Source organism: Anas acuta, chromosome 1 (assembly GCF_963932015.1).
Source record: "Anas acuta chromosome 1, bAnaAcu1.1, whole genome shotgun sequence".
Lineage (NCBI taxonomy): Eukaryota > Metazoa > Chordata > Aves > Anseriformes > Anatidae > Anas > Anas acuta.
Genome location: NC_088979.1, coordinates 20,765,180 through 20,782,536, shown reverse-complemented (window position 1 = coordinate 20,782,536; position 17,357 = coordinate 20,765,180). Strand labels below are relative to the sequence as shown.

At 36.4% G+C, this 17,357-nt stretch overlaps 1 protein-coding gene across 4 annotated transcripts in view; it reads right to left on the bottom strand.

Annotated features, from left to right (window-relative positions):
* NUP58 (nucleoporin 58) overlaps positions 1-17,357 on the bottom strand; it is a 35,797-nt gene that overhangs the window by 5,447 nt on the left and 12,993 nt on the right. For 2 of the 4 annotated variants that reach the window (XM_068671871.1, XM_068671879.1), the window contains exons 10-15: positions 16,379-16,458; positions 15,963-16,081; positions 13,378-13,460; positions 10,313-10,514; positions 3,496-3,594; positions 702-797 (exon numbers count right to left, since the gene is read on the bottom strand). In XM_068671871.1, coding sequence (XP_068527972.1) covers positions 702-797; positions 3,496-3,594; positions 10,313-10,514; positions 13,378-13,460; positions 15,963-16,081; positions 16,379-16,458 — 679 coding nt within the window. The remainder of the gene's footprint in view (positions 1-701; positions 798-3,495; positions 3,595-10,312; positions 10,515-13,377; positions 13,461-15,962; positions 16,082-16,378; positions 16,459-17,357) is intronic. The other 2 variants (XM_068671887.1, XM_068671898.1) reach the window with 1 other exon arrangement.

Here is a 17,357-nt window from a genome sequence, read left to right as displayed (position 1 = left end):
AAGTAAATAAATAGATGCAAGCTGTAGAATAGATGTAAGCTGCAGAAGTGACTAAGGTTTCAGACATCTGAGTTATGGAGAAACTACATCAATATCTTCTCACTACCAAGAAAATAAAACCAAAGAAGTGAAATGATACTGAGATAGTTAACTCAATTGCCACAGAAGAGTTTTCAAACTAGTTAACACATGAATTCTAGATATCTACAAGGATATGCTACCTATAACCTGCTATTTAGGACATCAAGGATAAGAAAAAAAGAGTTTTAAGGAAGCCTTCCCAACATCCACAAAAATAATTTCAATTTCTTTATTTAAAGTTAAATTACAGGTATGTTTATCACAGATTTATGCACTAATTTCAATAGCTCAGTAACACTATGGCCTATGCAGTCAAGTACCAACTGCATTTCTGTGCCTCAGGTTGCAACCGATCCAATCTGATGTGTGTTCTCCTGCTTAACTAGATAAAGACCTTTGAATGAAAAATAATACTTGGTTGATACTGCCAAGACCTTTAATAAAGCCAAAAAAACTTTTCTGAAAACACATTTAGCAAGTAAACGGTTACTCTCATTGTTACTTATACATGCAATTTTAAGCATACTTGTGTCAGGAGCTTTTTAAAGACTGTATAGTAGTAGTTTGATTATAGAACTTTTGCTTTAAGATAAATGGGAATTCAAGAAAAATAAACCAACCTGCACTTAGACTTCCTGATGGTTTACTTGTAGTTCCAAACCCAAACGATGATGCTCCTGTGGCACTACTTCCAAAGGCAGAGCTACTTCCAAATCCTAGTAGAATAATAGTAAAGACACACAACAAAAAATTACAGACACAACAATTAAAGATATATAGGTTTGGGACAAATGTTCTAAAACTAAACATAATTCTAAGCATTATTTGGTAAACAAATATTCCCAAGGCTACTGCATCAAGTGTATCTTAATCTCAACATAGCATTGCTTTCTTGAAAAAAGCAGTGCAAACATGAAAAAGAAAATTATTTCTTTCCAAATACAAAACTGAGTAGAAGATCAAACTATAAGTGATTGCAGGTGGAGAATCTGCGTTTAACTGCAATCAGCTGAGTTTAACAGCAATTTAGCCATTTGTTAAATTGTCAAGAATACACTATATGAAATGGGCCGAAACTAAGAAAATTCAGACACAAGTTACAGGACTTCTAGAGAAAGCCATAATCTTCATCAAAAAGAAGAACTCCAAGAAAAAAAAAACTACACTTAAAGAAAGCAAGCTTTATCTTGAGTTTACATCTGGTTCATTTCAGGGCTTACTCCACCCTAATTCCAAGCTTACTGGTGATCAGCTTTACCTAAGACGTGACAAAATAAGATAGAACCTGGAATAGAAATACAATTTCTAGATTTTTTTAAATGGAAAAATATAAAATGCACAGTGATAACTGTATAGCTGTAATAAAACTCATTTTGTTCATTTTGCAATTATTATTTATAACTTCACACTGTAAATATTTTAGAATTTTGATGTGTGTTATTAGCGTGAAGTGGCTTCAAAGAAAAAGAAAAGCAAGTTGATATTTGCAGTTTGAGATAGAGGTGAGGTAAGAGACTTTTTTTTCCTCTATCTGAAGAAGTTATCAAAATAAGAACAATATTTATATTCAATGAAATTATGCCCCTATCTTTTGTTTGAAGTGTAAGGGAAAATACTTGTAAGAGTTTTAATTTTTGTGTAATAGCAAGTATCATTTGAATGCAAGATATTTTGAAAGATACACTTTTTTCTCCTATCTAGTTGGAAATGAATTACCAATAGTCAGACAAGTACCTGTATCAGCACTTCATGAAGCATAGGATCAATACGCTACTTATCTTATATCCTCGAGTGCAAAAGCTTATACAATTGTTACTGATAAAATTTGCAGATTATTTATCATAGCAAGACAGCACATTTCCTAGCTAAAATGCAGTTTCAACAATAGATGTTAAGAATTGTACTGTTTAAAAAAATAAAAATCTGAACGGCTGAAGTATTCATTCTGCTCATTGGATTCCATGAGCACCACTGCAGGGTATTCTGCAGGCACTTCTGTATTCTACACTTGCTTCCATTAAGTTTCCTTGATTTGTCAAAAGACCAAAACTTCATATAAATTTATATACAAGAGATGACATGCAAGTGCCTTCCTAATCAAAGATCTTGTGAAGAATACAAGTTAGGCCTCTAAGACAAAACTAGAAGCAGATGTCCATCAATTTAAAATAAAATGTTCTTTAGTTTATATTGTTTATCTGTGTTTATCAATTTTGCCAGTCTTAACCTATAGTTTCTTTGGTTGAAAAGAAAATTTTATGTTTAAGGCATCTAAAACATTGTGGGAATAACCTGATAAACCACAAGCATTCTCCATTCAGCCCACTATTGTCAGTTATTTTTCCTGTTTGGTGTAGGGGCTTTTTTTGCTTTATTCTTTTTTTTAATCTGAGAAAGCTTAAAAACTGATGAGAAGGCACATTGGTAGACAAAGATTATTTCAAGATCATCGTTTAAGATAAAACTGATGCAATCTTCAAGCATTATGCATCACAGCAGTTACATCTTTCCAACAGCTGGTGATAGCATTTGAGATGTTACAACAGCGATTTTCATATTATGCTCAACGATCCAAATGCACAGCTGCAGACTGTGGCTGAAACGTGGACCAGGTGTAACACAACGCATTGTTTCTGCTCAGATATAACAATTGTCTTCACAGATCTTACACAGGAGAGAAGACACTAGTGTCTGTTGATTTGCCCTGTAGGAACCCCACTGATATAAGACAAGAAATTTACATGCAGATAATCACTTTCCCACTTTTAGTTCTACTTCTGAAAATTCATTTCATACAAATTAAAAATGTAGACGTGCATTTAAATTTTATTTTCTTATTACCACCTACTCTGAAACAATCATGAGTCCTCTTGGTATATGTCCCCCATAAGCACTATTAATCAGTATTTTGGTATTTTCTCCCTCACTTTCAAACATTGTTTTGTTTTGGAGCTTGAAAAAGACCTTTTTTCCCCTCCCAACCTCAGCACTGATGAACAGTGACAGATAGAGCAAATGTTGCACCAAGCAGGATCCCAAAACTGTAGCTGTATATAACAGGTGAAGAACTTCGGTGAATTAGTCATAGCATGTTCCCATGTGCCCAACTTTCAATTATGCAACAAATTAATGCAAGCTATAGTTACAGAAGGATGTTCTTGATGCACTTCCCTAGCTAAAGGATCAACTCCTTTGTGAAAACTTCATCTTGTTCATCATGGGGTTTTCACTACAATACTCTATTAACCTTAGTAACTTTCTGCAAGGCATGGAGAAGTTTGGAAAGTGTAGACTGCCAACTGTAACAGGTCTTGCCCTGAAACAAATCACCCTCTTAGTGGAGTTTAAGGTTTACAAGAGATTCAGATGTGCGGTATAATAATTCAAGGAAACATTAGAAAAGTTAAAGTGTACCTCCAAGGCTTGAAGAACCTAAGCCACTTGATTGCAAGCCAGTGCCAATACCTGAGCCGAATGGCGTTCCAAAACTAACTCCCAGAGATGGCTGTGGCCCTGGTATAAAAAAAATGAGAACAAACTTGCCTTACTCTTTCATAGTAAAGAGGTCCTTTATTTATTTATTCAAGTACTCGATCACGTGAACATCATTGCTTTCATTAAATCCCATTAAGACCCCAAGCTTTACCTCAAAATTCCTCACTTATCTGCCTCTACATCCACCTGATAAAAACCTAAGAGAACACTGACTGCAAAAAGGTGAAACTTTCCCAAAACTAATAAAATCAAAAACACCATTTAGTATTTTTAAAACTTGAGCAGTTTCACCTTAAACTTAATGCATTAATCATTAATCAAAATCTTGACAGAACTGTAGGTAACATGTAGCCACCTGTATTAATGGAACCAGCAAAGGGATAAACTTCAAATTAAAAATGTAAGAACTGACACTACTCTAAAGCTATGTTAATTTAATAAATAGGAATTTTAAAATATTCCATCCAAATTTAAACAGAACACTATGATAAAAAACAAGACAATGACTTTATTTTATTAAATTTATTGTTCATTTTTAAGCAAGTCAATTACACAGTAACATGACAATTCGATTTTTTCCACACAAGTGATAACTGAGTTCTGTTGAGCTCTGCTACATTACACCATTCAATAAGGTAAACTAGTCAAACCACCTGTTTAAATAAACATTTACAAAAGGCACAATTCTGTGTACCTTAATGAATTAGATACATTCAAAATTTCAGAGTCAAGAGTTTGTCCCATAACTAAAAAAGCTGACAGTTTCCCTGCATATCCCCACTAAGATGCAGGACTGTCAATAAACATTTTCAGTCTGCCAAGATAAAATTTACAGCCTCAGTTCCTTTTTTTTTCTTTCCTTTTTTTCTTTTTAAACCTTGGGGAATGAGAATCAACTTGCTAGCCTGTTACTAGCACGTTTTAAAATACTTAATTCTGATAAATAATATATTTTGACAGTTTTCACAGTACAATCATATTCCTGTCTTTTTCAAGCACAGTTTTCAGTGCACTAGTTAAAAAGTTTCATCATTGAATACAAAATACAGTGCCAAACTCTTAATCCACAGACATTTGCATCTTTCCTTAACACAAGCTTCTCCACCTTTGAACATACTTTATGTATTATATGTGTGAAAGTCATTATTTACTCAAATATCACCATAAAGCTCCAGTGATTTCAGCCATTTTCCTAAAGAGTTATTAAAATTTGGGTTTAATTTCATTCAAAGCACCATCCTTCATACTAGAAAGCTTCCTGTAACTAACATTTATCTGAAGTTTTAAAACGTAAGCGTTTCAAGCTTTTTAAAATCAGTTCAGTTTTTGAAGCTTTAAATGGAAAAACCTTTTGAATCAAGTGAAAGGCACTGTACGTTGAAAAGTAACATTTTTGCAAGGAACACAAAATTCCTGTGATCCAAGCTGAATGACATCTGCATACTCCAAGTAGTGTTAAGCTAAATTTTAAGGGCAACTAAAAGTTGTTAGCTTTCAGTCTCTGCTTAGCAGGAATAGTTGGAAAACCCAAGCTAGTTTTTCAACTAAAGAAAGTATACCAGATGTTTTAATTGCAAATGTTCACATAAATTCCAAACTAAACTTGTTTACATCCAGTTTAAATACTGACACATCTACCTAGCAGCTCTTATAAAATAAGATTTATTTTTTATCATTAAAAAACAAGAAACCCTACACAAGTCAGTCATCTAATAAACTAAAAGAAGCCCCAAACACATATCCAGTTCCTTGTCCACTAAAGGGAGTGCACAGGTTTGCTATCTCAGTAGGAGGCACTGTTAGTGGAAGACCTTAAACAAAAACACTACAGTCCTCCAGGCAAAGCTCCCCCCCACCCCAATGCAACATGCTTTTCAGAGCCAGTAAAAAACATTATTCTAAAACACCTCAGATTATATAAAACAGGATCACATACCTTAGGCTAACAAGCTTTTCATTGAGCAACAGCATAGGATATTTGTTGATTTTGTACCATAATGTTCTGAAGGCATCATCGCTAGTTATAGCTCTTGTAAGTAAACATAATTTTCAATAGCAAAAAAATTAGTAATAAAAGGTTCTTCAATGCCAAAAGTACTAGCAAAAATTGGCACTTCTGGCTATTACAGGTACGAGACAAGTTCTTTATAACAAGCTTTTTAACACTTTTATACCTTGCTATGTTGCCCTGTGGAGCATTTCAGTTAAAGAACAGGACCCACTACAGAGTCCAGACAGGGCAGCAAGATTTCCCAAAGTGACAGTGTGCAATTTTTGTAGCACAGCTGGTCCTGACAGTGAACAAATTTAGTGTCACAGCTTCAATCTGATTCTGACAAAGTAATACATTGACTAGTTTTAACCAAGATTAGTATCATTTATTTTTTAAAATTTGTGTAATTTAAGTGCTATAAAAAAATCCAGTATCATTTTCTATTAGCTCTTTAATCTCAAGAGTCAAGCCAAAACATAATGAAGTGTGCTAATAGCTTGATAATGCCTCGACTAACTCTGCACTTCACCAGTTAAGGAGAGAGTAGCTAAGTTCTTGGGGGCACATAGGGGAATTTTATTTATTTATTTTTAAAGCAGAGGAAAGGTGAGCTTGAAAATTATTTAAGACAACTTAGTCTCACCAGGAAAAGATCTGTTTCAGTCTCGTGCATTTACTGCTCTTAATTCATTTGGCTTTAATTTCCTTTAAAATCTTTCACTTTAAACCCATCAATAGTGATAGGCAGACCAGCCCCCAACATTTGAACTTCCACGCTGTTAAAAATTGCTCAGGGAAGGTGCAAGTGAGGCAGTGGTTAACACTAGCTACTGCTGCACAAAAGCATAACCAGCCCCACTGCTACCCATAAAGCTGTGCTCAGAGCAAAGGTGCTAAACCAGGGAGAAAAGCTGCATGCAGACAAGACGAACAATTTTAATAACTCTAGCTTCAATAAAACCGCACAGAAATTGTGCTTCACTGTGCACAACACAATGCTGGTGTCCTGATGATCCACCCCAGGATACCAGTGGAGCCTTATCTTTGCTCCCTTTCTTCCACTACGCCCAGGATCCACTGGCCTTGTTTCAGTGGAAGCCAGACATGCCTTGGTATAAAGAGAAAACATAAATGGGGTGCCTATCTACACCCAGGAACTGGGGAAACATTCCCTGATCCCACAGTTTAGACGTAGCTACTAAACCTTTGACTTCTGAAAACAAATTTAGAATAAATTACCTTTTCAGAGAAAGAATAGTAACTAATTTAACCTGATGAAATAGACTTCACCATGTAAACATCAAATATTTTTTTAAGAGACTAACCATCCTGATCCCCCAATATTAGAGTACCATACATTAGATTTTAGTCAAAAAAACATTAAAGCCCAGATTAATTTTCTCATTTTATTCTTCTCTTCAAGAACAACAACAGCAGGTCAGGTATTACACAGACCCCTTTCATATACCTTATTTCCTCATCTTTTCTCTCATAACCTTCTAATATCCTACCCCTCTATCCCACTCGTATGGATCTAGAGATTGCAAAGAAATACACGTGATTAACTTCCAGTGGACAGTTTATCAAATGCAAGGTGCTGCATCTGGGCCAGGGCAATCCCAGACAGGAGCACAGACTGGGAGAAGAACTCACTGGGAGGAGCCCTGCAGAGAAGGACCTGGGGGATCTGGTGGATGAAAGGCCCAACACGAGCCAGCAGTGCGTGCCTGCAGCCCAGAAGGCCAACTGGGTCCTGGGCCGCACCAACAGAGGGGTGGGCAGCAGGTGGAGGGAGGGGATTGTGCCCCTCTGCTCTGCCCTGGTGAGGCCCCACCTGGAGTGCTGTGTCCAGGGCTGAGGCCCCCAGCACCAGAAGGACGTGGGGAGGGCCACAAGGATGATCAGAGGGCTGGAACACCTCTCCGAGGAAGAAAGGCTGAGAGAGCTGGGGATGTTCAGCCTGGAGAGATGAAGGCTCCAGGGAGACCTCACTGCAGTTTTTCAATACTTAAAAGGGGTTATAACAAGATAAAGATTTATCACTTGAGCAGATAATGACAGGACAAGGGGGAATGGTTTAAAACAAGAGGGGAGATTTAGATCAGATATTAGGAGGAAATTCTTCCCTCAGAGGGTGGTGAGGCCCTGGCACAGGCTGCCCAGAGAAGCTGTGGATGCCCCATCCCTGGAGGTGCTCAAGGCCAGGCTGGATGGGGCTTTGGGCAACCTGGTGTGGTGGGAGGTGTCCCTGCCCATGGCAGGGGGCTGGAACTGGGTGAGCTTTAAGGTCCCTTCCAACCTAAACCATTCTGAAATAAGTTATGAAACTTGTAACACTACAAAGTTAAAACAAGCAAATATTTGAAGTATTACTGCAGTAAATGGCCATCTGAAATCTTTTCCTCAAACAACAAAAACAAAACTATGAGGAGGCAATCTTCAAACATTTAAAGATTCCTGCAAAACTGAAAGAGTAGATTATTATTCTTCTTTTCCACTGAGAATAAAACCAAAAGTAGTGGACTAAATTTGAAGCTATAGTTTTGGGTAAGATGTTGAGAACAAGTCAAGCACTGAAATCAGTAATCTAGGAAAGCTGTGAAACGTTCCTTCATAGTAAGCTTTTAAGACTGTTTCTCTCTGAAAGAGTTCAGGCCTAACTAAGGCCTGACTAATCCTTCTTTTGAGCCACAGACATAGGTAACATGACTTCAATTTCTAAGCCTATTTTCTATTTTTTTAATTTTTTTTTTTTTTTTTATATTCTTGATGTTTTGAGTGGCACTTAAATCTATCTCTAGTCTCCAGGTGATCAAGCAAGTTTCATGGAGGACAACAGTATTTCAGCTGAATAAGCAGTAAACTCAAGTTCTTGCCTACTTCTGTTGGCATGTGCGAAATAAGTTAATGGCTTTGTTCTCTCTGCACCACTCCTGAAGTTGGCACATTTTTGGCTTTTAAAATACTCTGCCAAAGCCACTAACCTAATTTAAAACAAAACAAAAAAAATAATAAAAGAAAACACAAAAACAAAGAAACAAAAGATGACTTCACTCTTTCCACTACAAAATGTTACAACATAACTTGAGGTATAAAGTCACCTTACCTCATGCAAGCTGGTACAGGTTAAATTTGCATTTTTTTCCACTCCTAACCCCTAAGAAAACACTAGAGAAGTCATGCCATAAGTGGCATCAATTTAGTGAAGTTATTGGCAGCTCTGTAGAATCTGGACCAGGAAGAAAAGATCTGAATCCCTCACCACAATTCATGAAAACACAAGTAAAACTTTGAATCTCAAGTATATGACTTGTAACCACAACTAATCCCATAATGATCATGATGAGTGTTTAAAAAAAAAAAAAAAAGACAAGGAGGAAAGACAGGGGGAGAAGGAACTATTTTGGCAACATTAGGCTGCACAAAAGATTATGTTCTTAAACTGCCACAAAGCTGGTGTGGCAGTTTAAAAAATGTAATCTTTTACTGATGTCACTTCCACTGAATTTCCATGGATTAAGACAGCAGTAAAAAGAGGAAGACACAGGACTACAAAAGAAATTTAAAATAGAAATATTTCATAATCACTTCACTTTCTGTTGGGTTCAGTATTTCGTCATACTTGTCCTTTAAACACATCTCCTTGCTGTTTATAAGAGTCAGGGCTGGAAGCACCTTTCTGTTTCCTTCTATGGAGAAGGCAAGGACAGCCTAATAATTTGTCAAACTCACTAAGGTGGTTGCTGAATAAGTCTTTAATTAAACTAATTCAAAATATGACTGCTGTTTATGAGACAAGGAAGGGAAAAGGTGCTAATTTAACTTCCAGTACACACGGGCATACATCTTAGAAAATAAACCGTAGAACACAGTTACCTAAGCTTTTCCATAATTTGCTGACACACATATCCACCCACGTTCAAGTAAAATTAAACAGAGGCTATTATTTCTGCTAAACGATTAGATATCAATTCAACTCCCGATATTCAGGACCCCTTCTCTGAAAAGTGATGGTTAGTATAATAATGTCAATTAAGGTGCGTAAGTTACTTCCTTTGCCATACATATTCTTTTGTCCTTAGCAGTAGATCAGGTATTTCCTCTGCTTTGGTCTTTCTCTTAAACATACATGCATACACAGAATCACTGATCCCTTCTACTTTCTCTACTAATATTCACAACAGCAGAACAGGCAGCAAAAACTGCCCCAAATCACCATGATGAAGGAGTTGGCTCTAAAATAATAAGCCAGACATCCACCTTCCTATTCTACAGATTTTTGACTATCCTTCCTGTTCAACAGCATTTTTCATTTTACAGTTCCAAAGTGCTATATAAAAATGCATTAATCGTTTTACATATGAAAAAGGTAATACGCCTTTAGATATTCTCTCCTCACTGATTCTAAAATAATTTACTATAACCACACAACTCTGGAAAGAGGCTATACTAAAAGTATTCGGAGATGTTACTGAAGAGTGAAGACTCACATTCCAAGGGGGTAAATTAGAACAGTACAGTAAATATCACTAATACAAGTAAATTCACAAGATTAAGTATCTGTTGTATAATTATTGCTAAGTCTACCCTGCTTTTTTTTTTTCTATTGGCTATGTATCAGTAACTTTACTCATCACAACGTTTAGATTTTTAGTCTAACACAAAGGAAGACTTCATAGAAAAGTTTACACAAGTTTACTACTGCTCTAACACTAATAATCTATAACTTGAATGCACTCAGACCTGTAGCAGGCTGTTGCTGCTGAGTAAGTGTTGCAGCCATCGCAACGGCTGCTGCATTTGGTATGTTGCTGAAAGGGGTCGGTCCAGTGGTAACACGTGGCGCGCTCTGCCACTTCTTAGCTTCTGTTCGTCTCGCCTCAAACACATCCATGGCATCTCCCAGAAAGGTTTTCCTGTAGCCAAGGTATTGGTCTTTGAGCATCTGAAGGGGGGTGGGGGGAAGCCATTTTAGTTCAGTATATTAGACATAAAACCTTTACTTCATAAGGAAAAAAAGAAACCAGGTTATAAATAACATTTCCTTAAAAAGACATGAAAAGATCTAGTCAAGTTATTAACTGGATAGAACTATTTTGCATCAGCTACAGCCACAGGTTGTCCTTTACTTAAATGCTGCAAAGTGGTCAAGCGTAACAGATCAACATTCTGCACGATACCAAAATCTTTCAAAGTTGGTGTAAACAAGAACCATTTTGTTTGTCGGTGTACTAGCTGACATCTGAGGCAAAATATAGCCACACTACCAGCTCACTGCACAATGTAACAACTCTTCAATGTTACCCTTTCTGCATATCTTCATTTGCTCTTGTTTTGCTTCGTTTCATGTACGTATCTCTGTCCTTTTCCCTCTTGTCCTTTCCCTCTTTCTTAGAGCAAACTCAAAGGAGGCATCCAGATTTTAGGATCCACTATCATTGCTGATTCATTTCATCAGCTAGGTAATACAGTGCAAATGCAATAAATTATTCTTGCTTTAGGCTTCCATGTAGCCCAAGTTTGCTCTTCTTTCCTGACTTGCCCTTCCCATGCCCTCAAAACCTCACCTTCTGTGGCAATAACTGGCTTGGCCTTTCCATCATAAGCAATTTCTGTGAGTGACCTCTGTCACAAGGGAGGGAAATATAGATAATATTAGGTAACATGGACTAATGTCTATGGACATTATGGCTAATGGCTTCATTTAATGAGCTGGTACGAGCTATTTCCATCTAGAGAGCATCTTTAAATACAATACATTTATTAAAAACAAAACCCAACAGATTCAACTGGATTTTATGGAAGATGTACTATCTCCCGTGTTCCTGGCTAAGTGCTTGTCTCTGAGGAGCACATTTAATTCCGGTCCAAGAATTCTGACTCAGGATTTTAACAGCTGTAAGCCCAAGTCTATCAGAAATAGCAGGGAACACAAAGATTTCTCTCTTTATCATATGAGGACTGCTTTCCTTGGCAAGAAAAGGCATTTATAGAACTTGGAGGTTTAATAAGATGCCATCTTGACTGCAGCTGACAGAAATGTCATTAGATTCTGAGATTCTGTAGAACAAGGTCTTAATACTAATCTACACAGAATTTAATAGTTTTCTACTTAAATTGTGCCCAAGCACATTTTACTCTCTACTGAACCTGGATACAGAATGTACCTATATACTCACCTATAATATGAATACATTTTATCAAGTAACCCTGTACAAAGAAGTTCCAAGTTACATTTTACTACAACTTCAAACCTTTGAAATGAAGTATATGTGCAAGGCAGAAAGCCTACTTCAGACAAAGGAATGAATTGGGGTCACAGCTCTGCCTTCACAAATCATATTACAACCATGAAATAAGGCAGAGAAAAAAAGTAGTTTCAAAACTGCTCTCCTCTCCTAGCTTCTAACAGTTGATAAACTGCCAGAATGAAAGATCCAATTAAAGAGTATGTTCATTTCTCTGATTTTTGAAGTTGCAATTGTGTCTTCCAAAATACAAGTCATCATGCCCACTAGATTGAACTTCAAAATACATCCCAAAAGAAAGTCCCCAAACCAACCCCTTGTTTTCAGATAATATACTTCTCAAAAAGTAACATCTTTCACACTGAATCAGGCTGACAAGGTACTTGAAGTTGTTATTGCTTATACTTGCATACTAATCCTGCTCTTCGCATTAAATAACAAAAGTATCACCACACAGACCACAGCACAAGCAAGGGCTACACTCAGATCTCAGGAGTGAAAAGCCCAGAAGATGTTCCTTATCCTTTTTGTTCCATTCCGCTAAAGTTAGAGGAGAGCTGATATATGCTTTATCTGGTACCTAAAATCAGTTATCTAAGAGCAGCACAAATATCTGATGGTAGGTAGCTGTAATCCAGTGAATATCCGTGATGACAGAAGCAATGTAATGCAAATAATCTGTTCCTACAAGAGCATCTGCATTCTTGAACGTTATTAAGGAAAAGTAAACAGTTTCAGATGTTTACAAAACTAGCAATACCATGCAGAAGAAACTCTGAAAGGGAAAAAAAAGCAGAGGTATTCCCAATTAAAAAGTCACTTAGCAAGAACAACCCCAAATATTTGTACTTTCTCCAAGTTTTTTTTCTTCTTCTTCCCCCTGTTATTAAGAAGAGTTCTGAAGATCAAGAAAAACTACAGATTGTAGAATGTTGAGATTTTGCCCATTATCCAGAACTGTTGTGAGAAACTTGAGCTGGAGTCCATGAAGAAAAAAACAAGTCTAACTAGGCTCCTCTGGCATACTACTTCATTAGTTTTGTTTTTTTTTCCCCCATAGTAGTCTTTTTGTATATACAACTTTCCTTGAAAGCCAGATTGGAGAAAAAAATATAAATCAAGCAAGCCAGAACTCACTTTTCACGAAATTATTTTTAAAACTCTTACTAGTGAGTACCGTTTTTTTTTTGTTGTTACTTATTTGAGTAAGAGCATATTTAGATTATCTTTCCTTGAGATCAGCAGGTCACTGGGTAAAGACTAAAACATACATGCATGAGATCCAATACAGAAATTTCAAGAACTGATCAACAATTAAAAAGCATTTTGTAACCTAAATGACTGTGGTCAGTTGACAACATCACTGTAAACGAACATTTCAAATTAGACCTCAGTTGAACAAAAGTTGCCCTTTTAATCAAAGTACTCCTTGGATAGCTGTTACATAATTTTTAAAAACAGTAATTTAACAAAAAAAGAATACCTGAAGATATATTATTAGTGAAAGAAATAGACGCTTGTTGATAGCTAAATGTGCAGGAACACAACAAAACAACATACCTTTACATTTTCATGTATTGACTGAAGTTGTGCAGCTAAGGCTACAAATGTTTGATAGATTTTCTGCATAGCCATGGACAAATCTGTAAGAGGTATATAAAGCATATGTAAGTTACAATCTTACTTCCAGAAGAAAAGCTTTAGTGTTTATATTACAGCAAGAAGCCCACCCAAAACCCATACAGCATGAAGCATAAGAAAATTGCATGAGAAGAAATTGTTTGTAAGAAATCCAGAATTTGAGAGTAATTAGGTGATACAAGACCTGCACACAGAACTACTTCCTGAAGCATTATTTCTCAGTGTTTCAAACTTTATTTTTGGGGAAAAAACAACTCTTTTCTCCAATTAATTCTTATACGCATGGTAATCTGTTTTCCACAATTCTGTCACTCAGCAAAGCTATGAAAATATTATTCTATTTAATGTTTTTTAATTACACAGGAACATTTTACCTCACTGGTTTATTACATGGAGTTAGATCAGATTTTCTTGCATTTGTATATATTTTCCGCTCTGAGTTAATGCACAATTCAGTGTTCAGTTGATTTTGCAAAGAGATAACAGCAGAACAGAAACTCTACTTGCATTTTAAAAACATGACTAACAAGGATCACAGGAACTCTCTTATTCTACCCACAAGCACATCATAAACTGAGAGAGAGACACAATAGGGAGCTTTGTTGCCTACGTAAAGTCTTAGATTTAGGATAGCCTGCTTCCCACACAGATATTAAATTGTTTTCAGTGTACCCACTCAACTAATGCAAAACGTTAGGATTTAAGAGGAAATCTCAAATGTTTGGGCAAAATGAGGTGGGCTGCTGACCAAAAAAAAAAATCTTTTCTAAAAGAAGCACTGAAACAATTTGCCAAAATGAAGGATAAAAAAGCACTGAAGTGGTCTTTCAGTGCAATTACATCAGCTTCATTTCCTCTGAAGGAGGCATATAAGTCACTGAAACGCAGAGTAGCCATCAAGTTCTTGAAGATAAGACGATTTAAGAACTGAAAATGGTTGCCTCTTCATAGAGGAATTTTTCCATTATAAGTTGTGTTTCTTTCTGAAAAAGGAGTAAATCTCATGTTATCCTGCAGGAATGTAGAGCCAGTAGTATCTAGGAAGACTGGCCTCAAGTTCCCATAAGAGTCTGAAAGCAATTTACTGATACGGAACACACGACATTTCAAAATTCAAGACATTCTGGGTCATAATTTATGAGTTTTTCCCCATATGCTAAAGGTAAACTGGCTATATATGCAACACAGCGCTGACTAGATTTGTTGACAGTCTAGGTACACTGGTACAGCTGACTGATCCTTGCCCACACAAGCAAAGGAACTTTAAAATTGCAAGCAGGACACTGCTGAAAAAGCTGAGGAAAATGAAGTGGATGCTGTGAAGAGGATGCTGTGAAGGCATCCTCTCTCATACTCTGCACAGTGATGTCATGCAGAAAGAAGAGAGGACCATGAGGATCCTGTAGTTCTCTCAGTTTTGACATACAAAGTCCAAAGCCTAAGCACCGTCCTATAACGGCAAGATGGTCAAGTATCAGTTGGCACAAAAAACGTGCACTTGAAATCACTACTTATCTCAGGACCTGTACCTAAAATGACACAAAAGATTAAAATTACTATGATCACAGGAGGGTAACAAACCAAAGAGATCTCTAACAGGAGATTCTCCCAAGATAAAATGATGGCAGCAAAAAAAGAATAAATTTTCTCTGAGTTGAAGGCAAAACAACTCCTCTACAATAAGGCACTTTAGTATTTTCCACAGATAAGCATCTCTGCTGCACGAATACTTCTCCTTAAAATAGCAGGTGGCCACAGAAGTCTCATTCATGGAGATGGAGAAAGAAAGGCAGGTAGGCAGAAACAGAGATGAAAGGAAAATAGGTTCTCTCATTATACACAAACCCCTAAGAACACCACACAAAGACAGAAGAAATAACAGTGGTCTCAAAGCAGAACAGAGTCAACAGACCAAGGAACCATGAGATGAGTCAGTAAAAGACTGAAGAGTATGGAGCTTTCTCTGATGTCTTTATGAGCTCATTAGGAATGTAAGCAAGGAAAATGCAGATAGATTCTACAGATGCTGCAAGAAAGGAGAGCCTGAAAAATCAGTTTAAGAATTTTCAAAGTGATGTCTGAGATGTGCCCTGGCCCTGTTAAGAGTCCTTAATTTCCATTCCCAGTTCCTACACAAGTGCCTTAGCTAAATCTAGAAAACATTCAGGAACCATCCTTGTAGAAGAACAGAAGTCAGAACACGAGTGTAAAACATACCATGCTTCTTTGCTTCCTAGCTTTCAGAAGTTTAGAAATTGTGATTTCTACTCCTGGACACCCAAAGTTTCCAAACACAAACCAAGCATATAAGTTGCACCTCAGGAACTGGATCCATATTAAACAGCTCCAGAACCGTTATGAATTAAACAACTGCAGAACCTGAACACTTGCTTCTGTATATTGAATAAGGAAAAACTGTAATGAAGAGATAAATTACTAAGTCTTTCTCATAGATATAAGACTTTTTTTTTTTTTGTATGAACCATTAAAATTGAAACATTCACCTTGTGGAGTTATGTGTGAATTGTTTGCTTGAGTAGCAAGATGATTTTCCAGTTCTTCTATTTGTTGCCTGTATTGCTGCAGTTGTACTTCAAACTGCTCTACCAAGATTCTGAAGTAGCTAGATGAATAAAACAGTGAAGTTTAATCATACAGTTTCATTAATGTGCTACTATTTAAAGAAAAAAAACATCAGCTGCCATTTTCCATTTTGCTACTTGCAGCAGTTATATGTTTTATGACTTCTTCGACAAGTAAAAAGAGCATGGACAGTATTTCTCATGTCTTTGGTGTAACGTAAGTGTAGAAATAAAACACCGATTCTATGAAGCACTTGATACATCCATTACAAGAAGCAGAAATAAGTCAACTTATAAATAAAAATAGTCAATAATACAACTTTGTAACAGTAACTCACTCTGCTGGGGCTGTATTTTCATGCTGGAGACCGGGAGGAGTTTTCTGCGTTCTTAATGCTATTTCTGCATTCTTCAGCTCCTAAATAAGGAAAATTAATAAAATATAAGGTTCTGAATGAAGTGCTCAAAAAGAAAAATAGCTACAATTCTACTGTTCATTCATATAAAATGTTTTCTTCCTGTATATAAAACTATTACAGAATCTGACCAGAAGTTCTTCAAAGAACACACTGGTAGGAAGTTAAAGAACTGCAAATACCAGAAGAGGTTTGGACAACAAACAAACAATGGTATGCCCTGAAAACATACTGAACTCTTTGAAGATTGCAGAATGGTTTTGGGTCAGAAGTGACCTTTAAAGATCATCTAGTCCAACCCCTGACATGGGCAGGGACTGTCACAGGTAAGATTTAATTTCTACTGTACTTCAGAAATCCCGTTACATTTATTGAGGACTATTGGAAAAGAACAGTCAAATGCAGGAAAGTAACATATCTAGAAGAAGTATTTTGCACTTGCAGTGGAAAAAAAAGTGCCTTTTTCTATGGAAGGGATCTTTTTAAGCATGGTAATTACAGCAGACTTCTGTCTAATACTTTCCAATAACCATCATTAATCCTTTCTCAATGCCTGGTTCGGTCACTATTCTTAACTGCATTGTTTAAGGAAATGCAAGAATATCACTAACAACTTCTTGCTTTCATAGGAAGCAATTGCCCAAGTATAACTACAGAGTGTTTCCTTTCAAGATATAAGGAGCATCATTTTATTTTTTTACTTGATAATAAAATACACTGATTTATGAAGTAAATAGTCTTGACATGCCAGATGAAAGAAAAAGTGACAAGATCTTAACTTCAAAACTTAACTTGAGCTCAAACTGGTGACACAGTTAAAATGCAGACTGGTGACCAGAGCTGTGACTCCTTCACTTAAAAAAACATTTGATACTTTGGTATCTTTGGATACTTAATTTTT